Source organism: Falco cherrug, chromosome 10 (assembly GCF_023634085.1).
Source record: "Falco cherrug isolate bFalChe1 chromosome 10, bFalChe1.pri, whole genome shotgun sequence".
NCBI classification, from domain to species: domain Eukaryota; kingdom Metazoa; phylum Chordata; class Aves; order Falconiformes; family Falconidae; genus Falco; species Falco cherrug.
The window spans coordinates 37163671-37177770 of NC_073706.1; the positions used below are offsets into that span (position 1 = coordinate 37163671).

A 14100-nucleotide genomic window follows, 5' to 3' on the forward strand; every position below is an offset into this window, starting at 1 on the left:
GTGACGTGAGTAAACTGTTGCCTGGTTTGTTACATTTCACCTGAAAGTCTTGCATTTATAGTCTTATAATTCATCATTTTATGTAATTCATTTGTCATGGTATGAATCACGAATTGTTTGTGTAATCTTTTCTAATCTCTGTACTGGGCTATACCAAACAATGTGGTTCAGTGTCCTGCGCTTCAAAGGGTGTTCTACCCATTTTATTTGACTGTTACCTGGTTACATTTCCCAGAAATTCCCCTTGCACGGGTTCCCCCCTCCCGGGGCTGCCTGCCTGCGCTGGCAGTTCCTGGGGAACAGCAGCAACCATGGGGAATGGTTAATGTTTGGCGTTGGTGTCTGTGCCTTTTGCAAACTTTCGTATACAATGGAGGAAATTTTAACTCATTTAAGAAGATCTTTGCCATGACTATTGCTTAATTAGCAGAGGGACAAAGGTCAAGAAGAGAAGTTAAGGAAAGCTGTGGGGCTGGCTTCTACTTTTGTTCCTTCAATACTCATCTGTTGCGTGCTGCAGGTTCTTTTCCTTTTATAAAAATTAACTTCTTATCAACATCAAGACTATTTTCTCTTGAAAGATTGGCTTTCAATATGAAGTAATTACGAAATAATCAGTACTGATTATTAAATACCTTGTCCTACTCAGAAATTAAGCTTAATTCATAAATTCTATTTACTCCAGGTTTTCAGTTCTTGTTTTAAAGTGGAAGCAGCAGCCCACTAAATGAAAAGCAGGCAGGGACATGTCTGCTCTTTTCACTGTCAGACACCTGCATCAGAGCACGAACACGGCAGGAGCAAGCTGCATCTTTATTCCTACTGAACAGTTTTTCTGAACCTGGAGTTTTCAAGCTGATCTTGCAGATTTCTCTCTTCCTTATTTATGGTACAAAAATAATCCAAGCATTCTCTTTTTTTTAAATATCATTGTCTTTATAATTCCAGCCCATGGAAAAACTTAGGGGTTTATGCCATTATTCAATCACATTTCTTTCTTTGTGGATGTTAGTTGTGATTTACATGTGTGTAAGCAGCCAGGGTGCCTGGGAATTCTCCTGTGTGCTCTTTGGTTAAATTGACGCAATTCCCATTCCTGTTCAGCCTTCCGCTGGAGAACATCTTACATTCACCCCACGTTTGCAGTTGGCTTTGGGGAATCTGGCAGACTGAAATACAGTTTCTTTGATGAAGTGATATTATTAATGACTCCTAAAAGGTGGGAGCTACCTCCCGGACAGGTGCAGGGGACTGCATGAAGGTGCCACAGCCTGGTTTTTATATTGTATCCCGCTTTCCTTTGGCTGAAAAAAGAAAGTATTTGTGGCATGGAATTGAGGAAAACCTGCAGCATGTGAAATAAGATTAAGCAGTGCAGAGATATCTCCTGCTTTTGCAGTACAGGTGACAAAATGCTTTTGAGACCTCAAATGTGGTATAGAATCTGCTATGTTGGAAGCTGCCACTGTAAACTCTTTTCCTTGTTCTCAAAAGACACAAGAAAGGAAAAGTGGTAACTTGATGTTACCAAGGGTTTTACCAGACCTTGAACATGACCTACATAGTATCTATAGACAGCATAGTGAATGAGTTAGAAATATAAAATCATAGAATGATTTGGGTTGGAAGGGACCTTTAAAGACCATCTAGCCCAACCCCCTGCAATGAGCAGGGACATCTTCAGCTAGATCAGGTTGCTCAGAGCCCCGTCCAACCTGACCTCTGATGTTTCCAGGGGTGGGGCATCTACCACATCTCGGGGCAACCTGCGCCGGTGTCTCACCACCCTCATCATAGAACATTTCTTCCTTACATCTCATCTGAATCTACCCTCTGTCGGTTTAAAACCATCACCCCTTGTCCTGTCACTACAGATCCTGCTAAAAAGCCTGTCCTCTTCCTTCTTGTAACCGCCTTCAACTACTGGAAGCTGTTGTAAGGTCTCTCTGGAGCCTTCTCTTCTCCAAGCTGAACCACCCCAACCTTTTCAGCCAGTCTCCATAGCAGAGGAGCTCCAGCCCTCTGAGTATCTCCGTGCCCTCCTCTGGCCCTGCTCCAGCAGGTCCATGCCTGCCTTGTGCTGGGGACCCCAGAGCTGGATGCAGTACTGCAGGGGGGGGTCGAGCCAGTACGGAGTAGAGGTGCAGGAGCACCCCTCTCAGCCTGCTGCCATATCATTTATTGTTACTGTGTTGTTTGGCTGAGTCCCTTAGCATCTTTAAGTAAAAGATTTCTACCAAATCATAAGTTGAGGTGTTCCTGTGCAGTGTAATGTGGGACACTTGCACCCCACTCCTCTCTCCATTATTGTCAGAGCTTCGCTGCTGCCTCTCATATGCGGCTCTGGCACTGGTCGGACTCTAGTTTCTAGATGTAGGATTTAGATATTTTTAATTTGTCATTGTGCTTTGACAAGTTCATTCATTTGCATTCCAGTTAGTCTTGCATTTTATTGGTTAAAATTATGGTTGTCATCTCTCTCTTTAATACTGCCCAGAAGTATTTTCCTTACCAACCGGTCAGACCACGGCTTTCCCATGTGTGAAGTGCAAACGGCAGGCACGGGGCTTTCTTCCTTGTCACTCCTTGCACCAATATTTTCCCAGTATTTCCCAGTAGATTTGAAAGCTCAGCTCATCATTCTTGCAGGGGAGCTCAGTCGCGCACCTTCAGGCAGGACTGCTTTGACCCTCCCATGGGAAAGGCTGTGCGCGGAGCCCCAGCTGTCTCGCTTCTGGCTGAGAGCAATGGCTTCCGCAGGTGAAACACCTCTTCACTGGTCGGCGACCGAGGACCGTGAACCTTATTTCAGAAGAAAATACACTGACCTCAAACTTCTGAGCAAAGTGCCAGATTGGCGCTTTGGCCACAAGTTCTTTCGGCCTCAAGTTCAGTGGATAATCTCTTGAAAGGCAGGTAGACCTGCACAGTAACAAGAAGGTGGATGAAATCAGAACTGCCATAATTATTCCACAAAAAATGTGTTATTGTGGCAACAATTAAAATACCTCCAATGTTTACACAGTGTTATAAAAGGAGTTAAAATAATTTACTGTTTATTCTTGAAAAAGAATCTACATTACCATAGACCATTCCTTGTGGCTTAAAGGCGTGGTGCTTGATTTTTTGTTTTACAGCAAGCCAGAAAGCCCTATGATGTCCGAGATGTTATTGAGCAGTATTCTCAGGGTCACCTCAACCTTATGGTGCGAATCAAGGAGTTACAGAGGAGGTATGTCAATGAAGTTCAGTCTCTGTATCCATAAACACCAGCACAATGATATTTGTAAATAAGCCAGTGACCGAGGGGATCAAAAACTACAGGGTTACAGCTGCCGTACTGGTAGGGCTTTGCCAAGTTACAGGATGTAGAATGGTATTGCAGTAAAGTTTTGTTTTCATGTAGGAAGGAAAAGGCAAATGGCTTAAAAATTTGATGACTAGGACTTAAAATTTTCATTATACTTATGTGTATGGCCTCAGTCCCTGCTAGCTTTGACCGTAAGCAGCTGTATTATACTCACAGAGTGAAATGCTGCTGCCTGCTCTGGTAGAGTTGCAGTGACGAGCAAGCTGAGAGGTGGCAGGTAGAGGCAACAATCAAGCTGGAGAAGAACAGGGAAAAGGGGAAAAACTGCTCTTCGTGCCCATCACAAAGGAAAAGTGATGGGCATGATAAAACTTCACACTGGTTAAAGAAGCTAAAGACCAATCTAGGTTTAATCCTATTTTGGTATTTTTTTAATTTCAAGTTATATTTAGCCCAAAGCAACTGCTTCCCTTGCAGTACAAACCAGAACTCTCTGAACTTCACTTTTCTTGTTTGTGAGGAGGCCTCCCCGCTGCAGCTAGGGAAAGTGAAGATGCTGGTTCAAGCTGATGATAAGAACTTAAATTGATTCTTTCTCTTTTATAGGTTGGACCAATCCATAGGGAAGCCATCTCTTTTTATCTCTGTCTCAGGTGCGTTAATAGGAAGGATGTGTCTGAAGTTAGTTGTATGAAGATAAAATTAATGGAAAACACTTGTTAAAATACTTTTTATTTTGTTGCCAAATTTTTAAACAATGCCGACTAGTTGTGGTCTGAAGTTTAGGCATCCATGATAATATTTAGTCATCAACACCTTCAAAGTAGGGTTGTTCTTATTTAGATATTTAAAGCACCTACTTTCACTGAAGTTCTCAAAATGTTGGCTCTGATCTCTCCGAGATACACCACATTTTCAGTAAAATGGTGTGCTCTGATTACAACGTTCCTGTGAAATCAGTAATATTCACACAGAGCTTCAAAAGCTTTGAAAAGAAACTGGAAAAGGAGCACAAATTACTAAGTTTGTTTGTGACAAGTTCGGCTAATGAACACTCTGTTAATGTCATCTTGAAACTCATGTTTCTATATAGTTTATAGGGGGGAAAATGACAAAAAGTTACCAAATGCGTTGTTCAGGCTGGCTGTAGAGGCAATTAAAACATTAACTACATTAGGAATGGTTTTGTCCTCCCAGGTTAAAGCACAATACTAAGGTTGGAAGTGCCTTAAACCTAAGGGCTATTAAAAGCCATGGTGGGGGCTAACACTATAAAAAGAAACAAAAAGCTACTTTTAAGGAATAGAATTATGGCAAAGGTGTTCAGTTACGCTATGTTGGTGGGCTGGTTAAACACACCCTGTTGTGGCTCGCTGCTATTTTTTTATACTACCGTATATTAATTTGAAAATGTTTGTTGTTCCACAGAAAAAAGCAAAGATCGAGGGAATAACACGGTTGGTGCTCGGCTAAACAGAGTGGAGGACAAGGTAAGCCTCAGTTAGGCTGGTGAGCAAGGACGTGGTCTGTGATCGAACAGTGCTTGTTTCATAGGATGTGGGGTGAAACTCAGCTTAAAATAGAGTTGAATGCTTGACTTTTCCAGGTGTCGGAGTGTAATTTTTGTGACAGATTGCATTTTTGATTCATTCTTGTCATTCTAACAGAATAAGAAAAAAACAGACTTAATTGATTTCAGTGTCTTTTGGGACTCACTTGAGGTTTGATTTTTAATTGTATATATTACACATGTCTCAATGCTCTACTTCTTTCCTCCACCATAGATAAAAGGCTCTGTTCCCTTAATACCTCGGTATGTTATGGTCCCTAAGATTTCCCTTTGATCATTGCTCTGTTGTTTATATAAGTCCACCTACAATTCCTTAGAGGGAGCGATAGCAAACCTTGCTCTGTCCTGGTTTTCATTCCTTATGACAAATGGAGTTTCTCCTTTCAAGTGACGTGAAGCCAGAAAAAAAAAAAATCAGGCTTGTTCTAGAATCAAAAATTAACAGTTTAAGTGCTTTGTAACCCTTTATTTCAATGCTGGCTGTGCTTGAAGATAGATGACAGGTAGAGGCTATGTCATTGTTAAGAAATAGAGGTTTGCCTCTGTTGGTATTAAGGAAGGACAGGAAGAGTTAAGGAAAGGTTTGAATCCTTCACTGATGTCCTATAATGTGAAAGAATTTCTGTACCTTAGGATTGTTTCACTTGTGTATCTAAACTGTTCATTTGGTATTAAGGGGTGAAAATTTTTCTTGAGGGAAGGAGCTTTTAGAGTGTTTCTTCCACAACTGGAAGTATGTGATAAGCCCATGAAGGATTTGTTCTGAAGAAATATCCAGCAAATACTCAGCAAACCGGGAGAGGAGTGAGCAGCACATCCCAAGGGATGCTGGTGAAGCACCTGCCCCGTGTTGATTCACCTGTGGCATGTCTGTTCCTTACACCTGGTACTCCTTACATACTTAAGATAGAACGATAGTAATCAAACTGTTCTTCAATCTGTTGGAAGTAAACGGCTTTTTAGAGGGAACGGGTGCTTTTTGGTATGTGGGGTAGCACGCAGAAAGGGTGAAGCAGGAGGCAGGTGGGTGCCCTGCGCTTTGCTGGAAGCAGCAGCACTGTGCAGTACCCACCCAGCCATACGTATACATGGAAGCCCTTTCCAGAACGTTTGGATTACATTTATTTATTTTCTCTCTGTAATGTCAACTGAAAGTGTGGAACACTAGAAAATGTCTTGTGGCTTGTGACAAAGAGCAATGACTTTTCAGTTTGGACAAATAATTCTCAAATGACAGCTAAAACAGCTTCTCAGAGCTATTTGTAAACTCTCCAGCAAGCCTGGGAAAGCTTTGGTGCTGTACTGGCTCAGAGATAAGCCGTTTTGGGGTTATTAATTACCCTTTTTACATCCTTACAAATAAGTACACCGTGAATTTATAGTGACTGTTGTTTTATGTCTTGTAATGGGACTGTAAAACACTCCCTGTTTAATTTTAGTATAGCTGGGTTAAATTTTAGCCTTGTTTTAAGTACAGACCCGTTTTTCTTTGCAGTTGCATGAGGTCATCTGTGGTTTCAGAGTTGTATGTTATCTGCTGTATACAGCTAGTCCTATCTGCAGGAATTTTATCTGAAAGTAGCTGAAAGGCTAAAAATAGAGAATTTCGGTTGGACTCAGCAAGCAGTGGTATACATGACAACAACTGGCAACACTGAAATCACATTTTTTCTGCAGCTGCAGATGGTGGCCAAAGCTAGTTTGGGGGGGGGGGGGGGGTGGGGTGTTGCCCTCAGAGATCGGGCTTCTCTTTTCCATAAAGTACACAGTGCACGCTGTGCTTTCAACCTACAGTTAAAGCCTTCCTGAGCTGAGCACTGTATAAAGGATGTCTATATTAGCTGGTTTTTAAGGTGACTACATATTTCAAACAGTTACATCCCGTTTGGTTTGTGAATTAGTTTTGAATCTTGGGACTTCTGAAGGAGAGGCTTTCAGTGCTGCAGGCTAGTGTTAGCATCTAACCACTTTCTGCGCATTTGAAAAATCTCCTTTAAGGCATTTTAAAATGAGCCGTAGCCTTCTGAGATTATTTGGACACTCCTGCTACAGCAAGAAATTACACGGCACTTCCCAAGCCACAAGAATAAGCTGAGTTCCATTGGGTCTTTCTCAATGACTGTTCACATGCTCCTTGCAGCAGGAGGCTGATGTACAGAAGTCTGTGTTAAAGCAGAAAGAGGAGAAACCCTGAACTTTCATTTTTTTAAACTTTAGGGTGCTTCTGCTTATGGTCAGCACAGGGTCTGGTACTTGCACATCAGTGGGGCAGAATCCAGTTTTATGTGTATTCCTATAGGCTTTTGTGGAGGTGGATTTTTAACTCGAGAAGCATTTACAAATGAAGATAGTTCTGTCTTCAAGAGTATTTAGCAGTGTTTCTGGGAAATCATGTCACTCTTGCAAAGTTTTTGTACTTGTGGCACAAGCAAACATACTCTGGAGGCATGTGTATGGCTGTCAGCACAGAGAGGGTAGCATGTGAGAGGGACATTTGAAAAATAGAATGCTTAGAGTCAAACAGCAGTGTAGTAGCAGGAATTATGATACTTTATGGCACAAATCTGAATTTCCGAGTATTAAAATCAGCAAAAAATTGTCTTTTCTTCTTTTAAATTTAGAAACATGTTCATTTGAGGGAGAGAGGCCCGTAAAGTCTGATCATCTTGTGTGCTGAGTGAAACTTTGACCTTGTAATATATACAGTTTGTGATAATATAACCAAAGATTGTTTCCTAATGTGTGAAAGCGAGGGGCATGAATCACACTTGCAGGAACCTTCCTACAGATTCCTCCCCATAGAATTTTGTAATTTTGGCAAGCAACTGAAAAGGGGGTTTTGCAACTAATGTAACAAGAAACTGCACAACCTTTGTAAGAGAAACCATAATCCAACCTATAATGGCAGCATGTCTTGACTGTGCCATTATTCTTGCTTATGAAGGTGAGGGCAGCAAATACTGTGCCCTTCTGGTTTCCATCGGGGTGTGCCCGGCAGCTCCATGCAGAACAAGCCCGCAGTGCCCTCAAGAACTTCTGGAGGCTATACCTCCTCTTTTCACCACTTTAATTTTAGCTTGGCCATAAATGACTGCACTGTTAGCATTTTAGAATAAATTAATCTGTCATTTTTCAACCTTTTGCCGACTGTTAATTTTGATGTAACTGGCACAGCTTGCACTTTTCAGGTGATCAGCCAGGCTTACTGCTTGGCAACCCTAAGATAATTTGGCCTTAAATATGGGTACCGCACAAAATCATCTAGAGTACACAGCAAGGGCTAAAGCTGGCAGCCCCTGGCCTCTCGACAGGCTGTTGTGTCTCCATGGCATACAGCCCCCGATGTCAGGAGGTCCTACCTGTGCACCTCCCAGAGCAGAGTAACAGAACCTAAATTTCCAATAAAATGTTACAAACCATTCTGAGCAGTAAACGTTATGCTCTGTTCTCTGCTAAGTTCTTTTAAGAATAGGACTTAACCTTCTGCAATCATTTGGATGCTTTAAAATTTGCCTTTTAAGAATAGTTACAGCAATCCAAAGCAATTTTCTAGGTGTCCTTTCTGTATACTCAGAACTCTTCCTGTAGCCGACAGTAAGGACAGTATTAATATCAGTATTGCCAAGGTCACAACTACAAATTATATAATAGTCTTTTTCAGTCATATGGAACTGTTGCAGAGATTTAAATGGAGATTTCTGTTTATACAGAACATACGTAGTAGTAAGATATATGGCACCTTTTAGTGTGAATCCACCAGTCCTGCAAGACAATGCAACCTCCTTTCCAAGCGTATGCAGGTTTGATGTGCTGACCGAGACTAACCCAAAGAGCAACAGGCAGAACTTCCAACATGCAGCGCAGCACTCAGCAGAGAATCATTTCACTTTTTCAGATTCACTTTAAAGGCAGATAGCACCACTTGTTTAAACCAATTAAAACCAAATCTGTCATGTGAAAGCGTGTGCCCTAAAATAGATGCTACTGTGTGGCTTGGGTTGCCTACTGAGAATCTGAACTGATCTTGGAAAACAAAACTGAAAGTTCTCTTCTTTGCATGGCTCTACCGAGTTCTGGTTATTGTGATCTGGTTTTCTGTCTTGCATCTACAATGTCCTTGATGGATTGTTAAATGCATTGATCCCATGCTCAGGAAAACTGTAAGGATATGGTAGATATTTGGTACAATTTTCACCATGAGTGCTGAGTACGGAACTTTTCAAAGTGAATTGCAAAGGCTTTATTTGAGGTGGCTTTCAAAAAGTGGTGGAGACCTGTACGTTACAACATTATATACGTGGTATGACATTTTCTTCTAGCTAAATAATTTTCTGCAATTGTTTCACCAGAGCATTTATTCTATCCATTACGTGTATTAGTTTGGCTCCACTTTGGCTGGAGCGCTGTTAAATACAGTCCAGATGAATGGAATGGCCACTGATAAGTCTAGGTCCAGTTTCCGATTTTACTCTTGCCCTTTCCTGCTCTTGTTTTCTAATCAACTAATAGTTCCCCATTACAAAAGGTTTCATATCTAACTTATTTCTCTTGTTGATTTGCTGAAAAATATATGAACTTGAGTTACATGTTGCAGAGGAATTTCCCTGTAATGTTAATAAAATTGCTCTTTTACTGTGTCACAAGGTAAACTTTAATCATGCCATTTCTAATAATGAACTCCCAGCCCATCCAAGGCAATAAAGTTTTGGGACGTGCTCCAGAGACTGTTAAAGGTGGTAGGAGTCTTTCCTTTGCCCTGGCAGGCTGTGAAGCAGGCCTTTTGATAAAAATTTACAGTAGCCTTGATGTGCCAACCTTTCAGTCTTCCTTCATCAGGACTGGCAGCAGCACTGAGCCTTATCGAGGCTGTATGCCTTTGGGAGGATGTTTTTCTTTCAGTGGTTGTGATACAGTTTTGCTCTGTAACACGGATGTGTTAGTTACCTGACAGCATTGCTGTCATAAGTAGAAGTATAGATCTGTACATATATGTGTCTCATTACTGGATACTCCGTATTTACAATCCTAGGAGCATACCTTAGGCAGTTTAACATTTTGATTGGGAAAGTATTCTCACCTACCTCCTCCTGCATTCACAAATACCAGGTGTCATGTTGACAGCTTGTTCACCTAAAAGAATTCTTCCTGTGTGGCCAGTCTTCCAATTTTATGTGTAATACCTGCATTATCTAACACACGATCAAACCTCGGTGGGTTTTTTTGTCTATTTGTAAAGGTGTTCCGTAGCCTGTGGGAACAGCCACTGTGCGTCCTGGTGTAACGTAGCAATTAGCGCAAACTTGAACAAAGCCCTTGGCTGGTGATGGCCTTCCTACACTTCAGTTTGCCATGGACAGGAACATTTTTGCCATTATTTTTAATTGGATACTGATGCTGAAAAATTGATGGTAAAAGACTGACAGACAACCATCTGACTTTCTGGTCGGTGCTGGAAAGCACGGTTAGAGCCAGGAGTCACCAGCTGCAAGAGACTGCTTCAGAAAGTGTCCGGCATGGAAATTCTCAGCACTAGGCAGCTCAGGTATTGAAAATTAGCAGTTCTGCAATAGGTGTGTGAGGATTTTCCTTCCTGATACCTAGAAAAGTAACCAAAAACCATGGGTTTGGATGGAAATTTTAAAAGATATGCAAAATCAATAAAAATCAAAAGATTCACCGCCAGGCAGTTACTCATCTGTGTAGTTCTTGCAGTAATGCAGAAGTAGTAACCTAGAGGATGTGGAGGAATATTAAGCAGCATATGGAAGATTGAGTATCCCTGTTAATTTAATCCTTAGTCTTTTGCCAGATGCTAAAGTACAAGCATACGGAAGCAATTTCGGTGCTGAACTGTGTGATGGAGGATGCCCGTTTTCTATAAATTGGACTATAGCTAAGCACGTCCTTTACCAGTCCAGGTCCTTAGGCAGCCCCACAGTTTTAATAGCTTTTCTCTCACTGATCTGATAATACCTCAGTGGGTAAACAACGAAAACCTGCAGATTTCCATTTCCAGTACCCTACACTTCCCATCTCCCCAGATACAGTAAAATTATCAGGAGTCATGGTAAAAATGAAAGCAAAAAATATTTATTTGTAGGATTCACTGCTGCCAGCAGCTTTGGTAGCCAAATAGAACCAAACTGAGAGAGATGCTGGGGAAAGTTGTGGAGAAGGGCTCACGTGAGGACTATTAAACAAGACGACTGTGTGTAAACTCCAGTTCAGCAAGTACTTTCTAAAGCAGCCAGCATGAGTTGGTAAAAAAAAAAGGAAAAGCATGATTTTATGTATATGTACTTTCTCACACTCCTCTTTTAAGACTCTGCTACAAGCCTTGTACCAAAGCAAGATAACTGGGGTAGATAAACTTTAGTTTTGTTGAGTATCGCCCTTTCAACGCTGGGCTGTTGTGCGTGGCTGGCCGTGGCCCTGTACAGCCCGGCGCAGCGGCCCCGGGGGGCGCAGGGGGGCTGCAGGCAGACCCCATGGCTCCCGCCAGGCCACTCGCAAGGGGCTGCGCAGCACCGCACCCCAGGCTGTCAGGTGTGGGTGCCTTTACTTGCAGCCACTCGTGAACACTGATTTCATCTGTTTGAAGACCGTCAGAGCCTATAGCAGCGCAAATGAAAAATAGTCAATTTTTGTGTTAGTTTTGAAATGGTTTAATATCCACGGTGTTAAGTACTATCTGTAACCTGCAGGAAACTATCTAGGTGCAGGAGCTTAGGTATAGTTTCAGACCTGGCCTGCAGGGCAGTGTTACAAGCTGTTGTGATGGTGTGCAGTCTGTTTCTGAAGTGTCAGCTCTTGGACCAGAGGAAAATTGATTACATCAAAAAAACAAATCTAGCATTGAATAAAATACAGCCACAGATGGTGAGGATACTGCAGCTCATTAGCTTATTTACAGAAGATGAGAGTATACGCTTCCTCAGCACTGTGAAATAATGTTAAGCCAGATAAATCATTATCCTGGTTGTAGAGAAGAGTGACTGGAGGTAATTCAGGCTAGCATGTGGTTGCTGTGCAGGTATTCAAAAGCAATGGCTAGTTAAGCTCCGGTTATTTGGTTGCACGCAGTCATCTGTGATGCTTCTCTACATATTTTTCAAAAAAGTAAAAAGGCAGAAGTGACATACTAAAGAGAAGGCTTCCTGTTGAAGGGAGTTCCTATAGATTTTACCCCAAATTTATAGCACTTCTAGATGCAGCCAGTAGTTGGGAAGAATGATGCTGAAGGTAGAGTGTAAACATTTACGAATACAAAAAGATTTGGGGTTTTTAAGTGTATATATATATATAAAATATAATATTTATAAAGAAAAAAATCAATGAGATTTTATATATATATATAATATTTTCCCTGTTTGAGATCTGATTAATAACTTTTTAATTCTTAACACTGGCAACAGTGCGTGCTTGTGATCTGCATACCTGTCTACTTGCTTATTAAGAGCAGAAATCCCAGAGGAATTTTAGATAACATGCAATATATCCTATAAAATCTAGGAATTTGAGGGGGGAAATGGAGGAATTAAATAATGTGTTACCAGTTGATAATCTTTCAAGCAGTCTTCAGATTAGTTGCTGGTTTGGGAATCAGCTGTTTGTGGTTTCATTTGAGCAGATATGTAAGTGGATGTAAGTTTTGCAAATTGAGATGACTCAATCTTTTATTAAATCACATAAAACCTGTTTTGCCTGGCATTCAAAGATAAATCCAAGCAAGATTTGAAATGTAGCCTTCATCATTCTGGTCCATAGACTGAATTCCATCTGACGTGAAATGAAAATGCATGGTGGATATTCCGAGAGAGAACGTGGAACAGTTGCATGAACTAAATATCCTGTAGAGCTGTAGAGTGGATCAGAGAAAAAGGGTTTAAGTGAACAATATGTGTGCACAGTGTGCTATGAAAGGCTTTTATTTTTCTTTCTTATAGGTTAACGGAAAAGAAATTACCACAAGTTCATCAATGCGCTTTTTTTTTTTCCTCTGTGTGTTGCACATGAACGACCAAAAAAAGTTCTAATGTAAATGGTGAATTCTGGTTTTTATACACTAGGATGAACCTTTACTGAAGTTAGATGCATCGCAGTTGAAATCATTCCTTGTCAAAGAACTGTTTTTAGAGTGATCTCACTGGAATGAAAATATTTTATTTTCATTTGCAGTTGAGTATCAGGGAGGGAAAGTGCATGGAGTTGAAACGACACTATTCAGGCTGCAGTCTTTTCACGCTGGAATCTCTTCAGCTCTTGGAAAAGAATCAGTGTAAAAGAAGATATACTCCCTTTCTTACGCAAAGTCCATACCTTCTGTCATCCTATCTGCTCCCCTTCCTCCCCCCACAAATAAAAATTGCAAAACAGAGATGATCCAGTGCTGCTTAGAGTGCGGGAACAGAAAGAGGAGAAGGAGCTTTTGCTGCCCTCTCCTACTTAGCACTGTGCGAGTCAGAGGGAAGATAAGAAGAAAAATAGGTAGTCATTAAAAGCAGAATATGAACACTTGGTTTAAAGTATTGCTACCCCTCCTAGAGCTCAGGAAACCAAGATGGCACATACAGTTTCCTCAAATCCATCTCTGTTCCTGCATCCTACCCACTGGGGCTGTGACCAAACCACAATTCATCTTTCAATAAGAAAATCAAGGTTTGCATTACTTCTATACAAAGCTAGAGCAAATATGATTACGATGACTTTTTACACCTCTTTGAAGTATCCCGCTGTTCCTGCAGCTGGCATGGGGCTGCCCCACAAGTTCTTTCCCTAGCCCTGAGCAGCCACCGCGCAGCGGGCAGCTCCAGCAGGCAGAATGCGGCCACCCCTGTACGTGCTGGGGGTGGGCTGGGGACCCACCTGCCTTTGGGGTGGGTCTGTGCTGTGGCTGCTTCGTGGCACTGTCATAGCACGAGAGCTCCTGCTCTGACAGATTAAACATGCAAAATGCAGAAAGGAAGGCCAGAAGCAAATATTTCCCTCTTTTCCAGCTAAGGTTGTGGGAAGTGACTGGCTCGAGGTATCGCAGTGGCACCTGTGGCACAGCCAGGAACTGAACTTAAGCCATGCCTGGGACTCCGCCGCAAATCAGCGTTCCTTTTTGTTACTGTGTTTAAAAGCCTCTCTAGTTTTGAATAGTTATATTGGCCAGTGCAGCGTTCAACATAATCGTAGCCCATTAATACTAAAACCATCCAGTACTTGAGAACAGCAT

At 41.6% G+C, this 14100-nt stretch overlaps 1 protein-coding gene across 2 annotated transcripts in view; it reads left to right on the plus strand.

The window, feature by feature from the left end:
* Positions 1-14100, plus strand: part of KCNQ1 (potassium voltage-gated channel subfamily Q member 1) — a 362802-nt gene that overhangs the window by 250099 nt on the left and 98603 nt on the right. For both annotated transcript variants that reach the window (XM_027805339.2, XM_055722543.1), the window contains 3 exons: positions 3138-3232; positions 3917-3963; positions 4739-4800. In XM_027805339.2, the coding sequence (XP_027661140.2) occupies positions 3138-3232; positions 3917-3963; positions 4739-4800 (204 nt within the window). The remainder of the gene's footprint in view (positions 1-3137; positions 3233-3916; positions 3964-4738; positions 4801-14100) is intronic.